At 39.1% G+C, this 13,097-nt stretch overlaps 1 protein-coding gene across 3 annotated transcripts in view; it reads right to left on the minus strand.

Moving 5' to 3' along the window:
- The window catches only part of STAG2 (stromal antigen 2), a 187,818-nt gene that overhangs the window by 22,792 nt on the left and 151,929 nt on the right, over positions 1-13,097 (minus strand). For all 3 annotated transcript variants that reach the window (XM_030576074.1, XM_030576076.1, XM_030576075.1), the window contains exons 25-28: positions 9,384-9,523; positions 6,377-6,478; positions 3,171-3,319; positions 2,321-2,449 (exon numbers count right to left, since the gene is read on the minus strand). In XM_030576074.1, coding sequence (XP_030431934.1) covers positions 2,321-2,449; positions 3,171-3,319; positions 6,377-6,478; positions 9,384-9,523 — 520 coding nt within the window. The remainder of the gene's footprint in view (positions 1-2,320; positions 2,450-3,170; positions 3,320-6,376; positions 6,479-9,383; positions 9,524-13,097) is intronic.

The raw sequence follows: 13,097 nt of genomic DNA on the forward strand, positions 1-13,097 counted from the left end.
TGAAACTGCAAGGAAGAAGCTGTTTGCTGGTGTTGTTGCTGTCTTTGAGTTGAAGGATATAATTTTATCCTCAATCTTCATTGTATCTAGTAACGAAAAGGGGTAGATGGTCTCCTTCTAACAGTGGAAAACAAACCAAGCAAATGAACAGTAGATTTAGTCTCAACTGTTCCAAAAGCTCATCCTCCTTGTTACTGAAAAGAGAATCACTTTCAAAGGCGAGATCCCAAATCTTAAACCTAGTCTCCAGGGTCATCAACAGACCAGGGATGTCTTCTCAAAGTAACAGCAGATACCAAGACTCTGGCTGAAGAATCAAAAATATCAAAAGAAGCCCTGAGAACATGCTTTGGCATATTATGTCCCTCTCCAAAGATAGCACTGGCCAATCTTCTGTGTTCGTCTGATAACTCTTGCACAAAGGTAGCCATTTTCTCCTACGGATAGAATTTATAAAGTGGGACACTGCCATTGGATAATTAGATATTCTAATACCTAGAGATTAAGAAGAAAAAAATTCTTATCATGGCATCCAACTTCTTCCCTCTTTATCTGTGGGGGTTGAATGAGCTTGACGAGACCTAAATATATTACTTGCTACTGCAACCACCAAACAATGTGGCAAGGGAAAAATATGAAAAACACAAAACCCCCTCACATGGGATTTGATACAGTTCATCTGCCTTCTTAGAAACGGGCTGACAGGAAGCAGGGGTAACACAAACTACCTTAGCAGGCTGCAAGAGACTATCCAAAACAGAGGTACAAAATGTCCAAAGGGCTGAGAAAACCAAGAGTTTGGGGGGGGGGGGGGGGGGGGCGCGTAAACTTGGAAGGCTCAGATCTTTTGATTCTTTCTTGATCCTCTTTAATTGTGGATCTGTCCTCAGATGTACTATGGATCTCACTGGAGAAAACAGCCCAGAGGATGAAGAAACATGAACTGTGAGAAAGGTCTGTCTGGTGATACCGTAGGAGATTTAGTAGGAGGAAGCAGAGATAGTCCAGAGAAAGAGTATCTTCCATCCTTCCTCTCTTATCATCAGTAGGGGATTTAGACCTTGGAACTAAAAGTCTTCCTTTTCCTATCCTCAAATGATCCAAAGAATAATCAGATGCCAAACAAACTTCTACTACTACTGTTAACGGTCCTCTTCAGATCAGTCATTGATACTAGGTTTGGTAAAGATAACTGTGCCTATCTGACAGCGACTTTCTTCTCCTTCACCTTTTTCTTTGGAACTTACATTCTCTCAGCTTTAATAGGAGGATCTTACTAACTAGGCATGTCAGCTAGAACCAACAAAGACATCCCTTGGATTTCTTAGGCACTCTACCTTGATGCAGTTGGAGCTGATAGAGACCTCTTAGCCTTCAGATCTGAAGAGCTCTCAAAACCCCAGGGTCTAGCAGTAAGTTTTCTTAAGCAGGAGCACCTGGCAGCCTGTTTTACCCCTCATCACACATTCTGGGTATGAAGGTCCAACAGATGGAAAATCCAGAAGGAGTGTGACTCTCACTGAGGCACTTAACACATCTCACTTGATAATCCCAGTGCCTGAAATTGGCTCAACAGAGAGGACATGGCTTGGAACCTGGCTTCTTCTTTGGATCTGTCAACCTACAGACCTATAGAACCATGCCTAAACACTAAAACTAAAAATTACTAATGCGCTAACGTCACCAACAGGCTATCCAAGCCACTACGGTAGGAATATAAATCGGATCCAAAGGACCGGAACAGTTCACTTCCATCTAGCACTAGCAGTTGGAAGAAATTGTGGTAGTAGAGGGCACAGCGCCCCCTTATATAGCCCCACTCTCAGAATGTTCATGAACGCTGAAATGAGAAGGTGCATCTGTGTTCTAACAGGCACTGCTCAGAAAGGTTCCACAGATGAGCCAACCAGTGCAGCCTATTATCTATATAACTAGGAATATATACAGCCATTTGAAGTGCAAGCTTTTCAAACTGTTAATGCTATTTATTCTTTCCATTAAAAGCTATGATTTCAATAGCTGAAAGCAGAACAGGAGACACCAAGTAATCTATTAACAATTATAGAACAGCTAATACTTCCGTTGTTATTAACTAATATTATATACTTATTACAAAAATGAGGGACTCTGCTATAATAGCTTGCCATTCCCTTGTTTTTCTATTAATTCTAAATGTTACTGAAGCTTACTTCAACATTAGTGATAGCAATTTTTTGCCTAGTTAATAATAAAGGTGGAATTAGAGATAAAATGTTATCAAATTTAACTGTTTTCATCACTTAACATTTCATAACATTAAAAACTTTCAGAGAATACTTACACTGTTCTTTTGTCTTGTCTGAGAAGTTTGGAGGAGAACTCACTCAGAATATCAAGAAATGCCAAATTTAAAGGAGGATGGCTCTCACCTTGCGGGTTAGGCTCTTTAAAAGCAAACTCTATGCCATCTCTGAAAATAAAAGTTAAAAATTAAGATTTAGAAGAATTACCTATTTTACAGTTTTCTATAGCACCACCCACATGACCAAAGTATCTAATCACTGAGAGAGTTCTAATTTGTCATTTCACCCCTTTCCCCTGCATTAAATTAATGAAGAAACAAGATCAAGGTCAAAACCACCATTCTTCCAGAGGTATTAGATAGGACACCCTTGAAAGCTGTCAGTGTTACTCCTATGTGAACTGGTGGAATTGCTGTCTCCATAATCTTTCTTGATCCTCTCTAGTGCATGGAATGAATTTGGTTCTCCAACATGACAAGGAAGAGTACTACCAGTAGTCAACTGGGTCAGCCTTCTTTATCAACGAAGAGGTTGAAAACACTTCGTAATACTTGCTAGCATTTCATGTAGTGTAAAAGGAATTAGAATGAGGCTGAACAGTAAAGTTTTTACTTTGTGCTTCAGTTTTTATTTTGGTGTAGTACAGTCTGGCTCCCCTTAAAGCCCTGGGAAAACATGGTTCTTAGAATCAAGTGAAACTACAATAGAAAAATCACTTTTTTCACCTCTACTTGACTAGCAAAATAAAAGATCCTCAATTAGCACTAAAACATTTTGATTAATACATCACTTTGGTAAATTCCCAAAACAAAATATTTGTCATGTCAAAGATAAAATTTCATGTCTGCGGAAATGAAGTTAAAAAAAAAAAAAGTATCAGATAATTACTTATGTAACATGGCAATAGCTTCTCTTGTTTTCAGTTGATCAAGTCCAAATGTTAAAGCAAAACGTCGAGCAAGTTCCTTAATACCACTAAATGTCGGTGATGATCTGTCAAAATTATAACCATTTTCTTGTATCATCTCATTGAAAAGCTGCATGAAATGAGGAAGAAAGATATTTACTGATTAAAATATACCAAATGTATAAAACTAGACTGAGAATCAGATCTCTCATTTTAGTGATTGTAAGAAAATAAATTTTGCATAATTAGGCAATGTTTCATTACAAAATAATGAAAACTGGCGATTTATGAAAACCTAAGTCTACAAATGCATCTCCCTGCCAAGTCAGGATTATTCCTTAAAGTACATTCTCTAATACGTTTAGTCTAGATTTAGCTATCCCAAGATATCGGGCTTTCAGCACATTCCGAATGAGACAACTGCACAGTTTAGCACACCTCGTTCTCAGGGTAATTCCCCAGATTCCCATCCTAAATATTTTCTATTTAGGTATCCATATGGTTTCTCATGCGACTCCTGTAGTAAGATGAGGCCCTGAAACAAACTCTTGTGTCAGAGGCCCAGTCTGAGGCATGAAGCCTGAACCAAAGTACTTCCAGGCATTGCTAAGCAAAAGCTTGGCTGTGAGCCAGAGGCAGGCTCCACTCACAGAAGTTGGTGAGAAGAGGGTTGTTAGAAGCAGGTGCATTCACATGTAAGTGCTAATAAAAGGAACTTGTGCCAAGATGGCACCTGGACATCCTGATACAAGGACACTCCACAGACGTAACAAGGAACAGGCAGATGCATCTTAAAGACAGGGTCAGAAAGACAGCATGATGGATAGATCTGTTTGAAACAACATGATCAAAGGGGGAGACAGCACCCTAATGAGCCAAGGGGCTGTACCTCAAAACATCAGTTAAGGATGAGTAATCTGTCCTTTAACTGTATAAAAGTAGGTCCCGGAGTGCGCATTTTTGTCTGGCCTCGGGGGCAGTGGAAAGTCCCGCCACTGACTGAGCCGGTTCGTTGCCAGGGGCACAAATTCATAGCATGGCTTGTAGAGTCTACGGGTAACTATTACTGTGCTTCGTTTGACAATAAACATGGCTCGGGTTCCTTCGTACCTTACTAGAGTCTGTGGTCTTTGGGGGTTCTCTTGGGGTTTGCTGTGTTAGCTATCCGCGCAGAACTGGGGCAGCACAGAGGGAACACACACACAGCTAACTTATCGAACAAGAGCAGAGCACCACAACAGTAGCTACTGGCAACAACTATCACTGTAGTGTGGAGTGCCTACTCAACCCATCAATTTCTAGTTCACCCCTTTGTACCATCCTAAATGAAAGTTCCTCCTCTCCACCTCTATGGTGCAATTCTGACCCCACTGACATAAATGGCAAAATTCTCATGACTTCAATGAAGCCTAGATCTCACCGCCCCCATGTTTATATCCTTCATTTACTGATAGACCTACACTAATATTTGGCAAAACTGAACACACTGAGCTCTTTTAATCTTTCCCCTTAAATCAATACTTCTAGCTTCCTTCTTCGGTGCTATTCACTAAACTTCTTTCCATCTGTCAGTATCTTTTTTGTAACAAGATTTTGCTCCAGCAAAATACAATTTACATGCATTTATGAACAAAATGATTGCTAGCAGCTTGTCCCATGAAGTGTCTATTTATGCAGTTCATTGCCTTTCTTGTAGTTATATTACACTGCAAAATGTCTTATTTCTTGTACACTATGGGTATGTCTACATGGGGATAAAAAACCTGCAGCTGACTCAGGTCAGCTGACTTGGGCTCAGAATCTGAAAAATCACTGTGCAGCTGTTCGGGCTTGGGCCCTGCGAAGCTAGAAGGTCCCAGAGCTCCTTCTCCAGCCTGAACCTCTACACAGCGACTTTTAGCCTCGCAGTCTGAGCCTGAGTCAGATGACGTGGGCCAAACACACCCTGGCTGCAGGTCTTTTATCCCTGTGTCGACACACCCTATCAGTCCTATGGTCTCCTTTCAGCTCTTCTGCTTCCAAGGATTCTCCCCTATAATGTCGTTTCCTAGATGCATTACTAAGCATTTTTCCAAGTTTAATATATTTTCTATAATTTTCTGAGTCCCTTTGTATTCTTTTTTCGACCACACTGCTTTATGGAACTCCTATCAAGTTGGCATTATGTGACCATTATTAGTATACTGTTTAATACCTTTTTTAGATCATTAGATTGTCTATAGGATACACGCAGAGAAGGCTGATGAGATTTTTTGGTTTCAGAAAACAATTACTAACTTAAGCCAGTTGGATAAAGTAAAAAACTGTATAAAGAGAAATTAGCAGTTATTTGAACATTTTTTTCTTTCTAGGCCAAGGGTTCTCAAACTGGGGGTTGGGACCCCTCAGAGGGTCGTAAGGTTATTACATAGGGGGTTGTGAGCTGTCAGCCTCCACTCCAAACCCCGCTTTGTATCCAGCATTTATAATGGTATTAAATATATTTAAAAGCGTTTTTAATTTATATGGGAGGAGGGGGTCGCACTCGCACTTGCTATGTGAAAGGGGTCATCAGTACAAAAGTTTGATAATCACTGTTCTAGGCCTACAATCCTAAAGTGAGATCCATGTGGGTGGTCCCCTGCAAACACACAGCACCCCACTAACGTCAGTGTTGGTCCACCTGAATTATGTCATTGCTGAATTAGGGCTTTGAAAGATATTTTAATTTCTGAGATGAATGAAGCCTTTGCCAAGCACTGATGTGTAATAAATAAGGTAAGTCTTTTCATTACTAGATAGAACGAAAACAATTGGGGGAAAAGTGGGAGCTATTTTTCCTTGTTGATTGGCTCAAGAACGTGTAATTAAGGAAGTTTGTAATGCATTTATCATATTATTAAAATGAACATGTGGCTCCACTCACTATGCTAGAACTGTAAGATATTATGATAGAGTACCTCTTCGTTAGATTTTTACAATCTTTTCCCCACCTTTCATTAACATAATACTTGAAGATAAATGCAGAATAAGCAGCGTTTTCTTTAAATATCACCTTAAAAATTATTAGAGCCTTACTTTACAGTTTAATACCTCCTCCTAACCCTCCCCTCCACACAATTTCCTATGAAAAAGTTACCCACAACCAACAAGGAATATTTTATTATTCTGTATTTATATATGAATATTTAAAATGAATAATTCTTACCTGCTGTAAACTAAGAATAAGTGTCTTCGCACACTGAATTTTGTCTATCTGTCTTGTTTTACTCATTGTTTCTTTGATAATATCTCCATAGTCATTGTAATACTAGGAAAAAATCCACACAAAACAGCTGAAGCTTTAGATTTTAGAAAAATACATTTTACTACTGAGACCTTCAGAAAAGAATAATGCATTATGTACTTTCTTTACCATGTACTTTGCTAGAAACATGTTCAGTACCTAACAAGAAGGAAATGATGAAATAGCTTTACAGTGTTAAAAAACACATTTTTCACCACTATAAAATTATACTCTAAAAATCTGAAATTTTGAAAAGTTCAACAGAAGTTTTCCACTGCCTTTTATACCCTGCTTAATGAACAAGAGAGTTTGTTTTGAGGCAGAATGACCTACAGTAACTCCTCACTTAACATCCTCTCGCTTAACTTTGTTTCGAACTTACATCCCTGCTCAATTATAGAACATGCTCCACTTAAAGTTGTGCAATGCTTCACTATAACGTCATTTGGTTGCCCACTTTGTCCTCAGCTGGCAGCCCCCCTATCAGTTCCCCTATGCTCCCCTCCCCCAGCGCCTCCAGCTGACCAGCAGACCCCACAGATCAGCACCTTCCCCCTGACTCCCCCACACCTTCTGCCCATGGCAATCAGCTGGCTTGCGGCATTCAGGAAGCGCCTGTGCGCCATGTCCTCACGCCTCCCTCCTGAACACCACAAGCCAGCTGATTGCTGCAGGCAGGAGGGAGGGAGGAGCAAGGACAGGGTGTGAGGAGTAAAGGGGGTGATGGGAGGGGGAAGAAGAGGCGGGTTAAGGGTGAGGGCTTGGGGGAAGGGGTGGAGTGGGCAGGCTGAGGGTTTTAGTCCCCTGCCCCTGGTGCTTGCAAAGTAGAGGAAGCTGCTGCCACTGCGCAATGTGCTTCTCCTAGTCTACAGCACCTTCAGCCTCCTTGCCTGCCTCACAGTCTCCAGTGCCAGTGGGCTGTGCCTGTGTGGGGTAAGGCGGGGGCACCTCCTAACTGTAGTACTGTACGGCAAACAAAATTCCTGGAACCTAACCCCCCTATTTACATTCATTCTTATGGGGAAATTGGATTCACTTAACATCATTTCACTTAACGTCGCATTTTTCAGGAACATAACTACAACGTTAAGCGAGGAATTACTGTATTTAGCTTCACAGTTGACAGGCAGCCATATTTAATAAACACACAAGCATTAGTAGCACTTCCTTTCTTGGGAGGAGAGCATATTCTAGTAATTTTGGTGCAATGGTGAGGAAAACCCATTTTCTTTGTGGCAACGGGGGTATCCTTCCTCAGCTTCCACAGGAGGGCTACCTGGCCTCCGTAGCTGCCTTTTTAAATTAATAAATAATAAAATTTCTGCCATTGTTCCTTAAAAGTATTTAAAATTGAATAAAGAATCTATATTTACTCCTCAGTTATCCAGAGAGCATGTTAAAATAATTAGGAGAGAATCTGTCTGTCACTGTGCTAAAAAAAAAAAAAAAAAAAAGCTGTACACTCAAGCTAAGTACACACTACAGCTTAAGTCGGTATAATTTATGTGCCTCAGGGGTGTGAATAATACATCCCTGTGAGCGATGAAAGTTATACCGACCTACGTGCCAGTGTGGACAGCGTTCCGTTGGTGGAAGAGCTTATCCTGCCAACACTGCTATTGCTGCTTGCGGGGGCTGGAGTAATTACGTCAATGGCAGATCTCCCTTCCTTCAGCTTATAGCAGTGGTTCTCAACCAGGGGTATGTGTACCTTTGAGGTCTTCCAGAGGGTACACCAACTTATCTAGATCAGTGACTTTCAACCTTTCTAGACGACTGTACCCCTTTTCAGGAGTCTAATACGTCTTCCATACATTATACCTCACTTAAAAACCACTAATTTACAAAATCAGACATAAAAATTCAAAAGTGTCACAGCACACTATTACTGAAAATTTGCTTACTTTCTCATTTTTACCATATAATTATAAAGTAAATTGGAATATAAGTATTCTACTTACATTTCACTGTATAGTATATAGAGCAGTATAAACAAGACATTGTCAGTAAGAAATTTTAGTTTGTACTGACTTTAAGTGCTTTTTTTGTTAGCCTTTTGTAAAAGTAGGCAAATATCTAGATAAATTGATTTAGGTCCTGGATGACCTCTGTGTATCCCCACGGTACATGTAGCCCTGGTTGAGAACTACTGGTTTGTTTATACAAATCAGACTCCTGAAGGGGGTAGAGTGGTCTGCAAAGGTTAAGAGTCTCTGGTTTAGGTGTCTGCACTAGCCGTGCTACAGCTGTAAGCTCTGTAGTGTAGCCATAGGTCAGAGGGGGGAACAGCATGGAATAGTTAATGCATTTTTTGTACAGGTAAGAAGCAAAGACTTTTATGTTCACAGACAGAAGGCTCAGGACGAGCAGGCATGGCTCTGGATCCCAGGAACAGAGGGTATTATTTATTGAACTAAAGCAGTAATCTATGTGTAATGAGTAAAATTTCTATTTGTGGGGAATCTCTGTTCCCTGGATCCAATAACTTTTCCATCCTACAAAACTCTAAAAGAACTTGTGTATCAAAAAGAATTTCATTTTCATTTGGAATTAGCCATCACTGAGTTGATTTTTATTCATCTACAGTAACGAGGTTAAAAAAAGCCAGCTACTTTCCCGTACTCAAACAAGAAATCAAAAGTACCATATATCAGGATGGAAAAATAAATCTATTAAAAAAGTGTTAAAGTTCGGCTGTGGGAATAATTTTACACAATAAAACAATGTGTTACTCTGACATAATAAAGTTGTCTTTGCAATTTTCCATATGGAAACATGGGAAAACAACTACCTGTTTATATTGGATTTAAAATATATCTTTCACATAATCAAAGAAACAGGCACCCAACAAGGTTTAATTACAAATACAATTTTTGTTATACTGCAGTATTTTTAATGTTTCACTATTATACAAAGTCTTCAAATTTACCTTCATATATTGCTTGAAAATATCTGCAGCAGTATTCATTTCAACCACAGTATATACAATAAGTTTACAAAAAGCTGCAAGCAAATTTCTTCTTTTGTGCAATGCTTCAATCTTGCTAGCTTCATCATCCTGCTGTCCATCTGGAAGGTACGCAAAGCATTAAACTACCTAGGACTTTTGTTGTTTTTTTATTATTCAGGTCATTTACTTACTCAAGTGGCTGAACACTTTACATTTTGGCCTTCTACCTCTATATGAAGTGCTATAGCAAAAGCACCAGGAGTCAAGGCTCAAGAATTCTGTTAGCTTTCCCAGTAACCCACTGTTACCTTGAGACAAATGACTTCACCCATCTGAAAAATGGGACTAGTACCTACTCCAAAGGAATGTTATAAGGTTTAAATAAGGCTTCTAAAGTACTTTGAGATCACTGAATGGAAGGTGTTACTTTACCGTAAGTGTATTTCCTAATAATAAAGCAGCCACATTACTGTGACAAACGATTAATTTCAATGTTGTGTGGCAATATTTTGCTAAACTAATAATTTTTACCGTTTGCTAAAAGCAGTTTTATTACTACAATTTATTTTCTACTTTTTCGTAATGAAAAAGTTTCTCTTTTCAATGTTTACACAGTTACATCTGACCAAATCTTGTAATATACCAACCCTGTCATGGGAGAAACGCCTCTAAGTAAACATTCCCTCGACACACTCAAATCCTGTCTTTTTAGAGACTATCAACAACGATGCCAATTCTAGTAAAGATTTGTATGACTGACACTTTCTTTGTAATCTCTACACCATTTTATTGTAACTATTTTTAAGTCTCTTTCTTGCTGGAATTAATCTGAACAGATGTACACCCTTGTTATTGCATGCTGTTATCAAGCCCCATTTCACTTTACACCCTTATTAACTAATCATTGGCTTTGTGAAATATTGACTACGTAGTATTTATTTCGAGTGCAACCAAGAAAAGCAAAAATAGAAGCTCACCAGCAAAACTGTAAAGAAGTTCAGTACCAAGGTTAACAATGTGGTTTTAATACTTGGGATAACTAAATCACATAGGTTAACTTACTTGCTACCCAAGGTTGCAGAGTAAGAGTGCAACTATCAGATGAGAATCTAAAATACTCTGGTTTCTAGACTCTTTTGCTCTAACCAGTAAACCTTTCAGACTGCTAAGTAAGTAAAACAGCTCACACACCAGGTGTTTGTGTTGTGGGGTTTTTTTTGTTTTTTTTTAGGGGGATGGGGGTGGGAGGGGGAAGACTGTATATTACGTTTTAAGATTTATAAATAAATAATTTTTGGCCTAACCCTGCACCATCAAAGGCAATGGGAATTTTACTACTGACTTCAACAGCAGCAGGCTGAAGCCCTTTATTTGGGCAAAAAAAGATTTATTTTACAGGATTTTTCCTTACTTATATATATTTTAAAAAGTAAGTGTTGGAAGAAACCTCATGGCTCTGTTTGCCAATTCTGGATTGTTCCGCACAGTATGTTTTCTAGTCTATTTTTAAACATCCCTACTGATGGAACTTCTACTTCTTCCCTGGGAGACTACTCTACAGCCTACCAAGTCTGCCTGAATCTCCCCCACTCCCCTGCAAATATTCAGTCTAAATGTTTTCTTTCTTATATTAAAGAGTGAAAATATTTTTGTATTACCCTAAACAGTTTCTCTCTATACACAGCATTACTCTTCAAATACTTACGATAACATAAGTTAACAAACAAAACCAAGATGCTTCCTAAATCCATGGTAGGCACACATCTTGAATTCTGTGTGCAGATATGGTCACCCCATCTCAAAAAAGATATATTGGAATTGGAAAAGGTTCAGAAAAGGGCAACAAAAATGATAGAACGGCTTCCATATGAGGAGAGATTAATAAGAATGGGACTTTTCAGCTTGGAAAAGAGGTGATTAAGGGAGGATACGACTGAGGTCTATAAAATCATGAGTGGTATAGAGAAAGTAAACGTGGAAGTGTTATTTACTCTTTCTCATAATACAAGATCAAGGGGACACCGAATGAAATTAATAGGAAGCAGGTTTAAAACAAACACAAGAAAGTATTTTTTCTGGAACTCCTTGCCAGAGGGTGTTGTGAAGGCCAATACCATAATGGTGTTCAAAAGAGAGCTAGATAGATTCATGGAAGATAGGTCCATCAATTGCTATTAGCCAGGATGGGCAGGAATGGTGTCCCTAGCCTGTTTGCCAGAAGCTGGGATTGGGTAACAGGGCATGGATTGCTTGATCTCTATGGATAGTAATTTCATGCTCCAATAAGAATATAACATTAGGGATCTATTATTGACCAACTGACCAGGACCGTGATAGTGACGATGAAGTGCTAAGGGAAATTAGAGAGGCTATCAAAATTAAGAAAGCATTAATAGTGGGGGATTTCAATTATCCCCATAGTGACTGGGAACACGTCACCTCAGGATGAAACGCAGAGACAAAATTTCTCAATACTTTAAATGACTGCTTCTTGGAGCAGCTGGTACGGGAACCCACAAGAGGAGAGGCAACTCTCGATTTAGTCCTGAGTGGAGTGCAGGAGCTTGTTCAAGAGGTAACTATAACAGGACGATTTGGAAATAGTGAACATTTAACATCCCTGTGGTGGGAAGAACACCTCAACAGCCCAACACTGTGGCATTTCATTTCAGAAAGGGGAATTATACAAGAATGAAGGGGGTTAGTTAAACAGAAATTAAAAGATACAGTGACTAAAGTGAAATCCCTGCAAATTGCATGGATGCTTTTCAAAGACACCATAATAGAGGCCCAACTTAAATGTATACCCCAAATTAAAAAACACAGTAAAAGAACTAAATAAGAGCCACCGAGGTTTAACAGCCATGTAAAAGAAGCAGTGATAGATAAAAAGGCATCTTTTAAAAAGTGGAAGTCAAATCCTAGTGAGGTAAATAAAAAGGAGCATAAACACTGCCTGCCTAAGTGTAAAAATGTAATAAGAAAAGCCAAAGAAGAGTTTGAAGAATGACTAGTCAAAAATGCAAAAGCTAGTAACAAAATGTTTTTTTAAGTACATCACAAGCAGGAAGCCTGCTAAACAACCAGTGGGGCCCCTGGACAATCGAGATACAAAAGGAACACTTAAAGACAATAAAGTCATTGCGGAGAAACTAAATGGATTCTTTGCTTCACTCTTCATGGCTGAGGATGTCAGGGAGATTCCCAAACCTGAGTCAGCTTTTGTAGGTGACAAATCGGAGGAATTGTCACAGATTGAGGTCACTAGAGGAGATTTTGGAATTAATTGATAAACTTAACAGTAACAAGTCACCGGGACCAGATGCATTCATCCAAGAGTTTTGAAAGAACTCAAAATGTGAAGTTGCAGAACTATGGTTTGTAATCTGTACTTTAAATTGGCTTCTGTATCCAATGATTGGAAGATAGCTAATGTAACGTCAATATTTTAAAAAGGCTCTAGAGGTGATCCCAGCAATTACAGACCGGTAAATCTAACATCAGTACCAGGTAAATTAGTTGAAACAATAGTAAAGAATAAAATTGTCAGACACATAGAAGAACATAAATTGTTGGACAAAAGTAAACATGGTTTCTGTAAAGGGAAATCGTGTCTCACTAATCTATTAGAGTTCTTTGAAGGGGTCAACAAACATGTGGACAAGGGGGATCCAGTGGACATAGTGTACTTAG

This window comes from Gopherus evgoodei, chromosome 9, assembly GCF_007399415.2.
Source record: "Gopherus evgoodei ecotype Sinaloan lineage chromosome 9, rGopEvg1_v1.p, whole genome shotgun sequence".
Taxonomy (NCBI): Eukaryota; Metazoa; Chordata; order Testudines; family Testudinidae; genus Gopherus; species Gopherus evgoodei.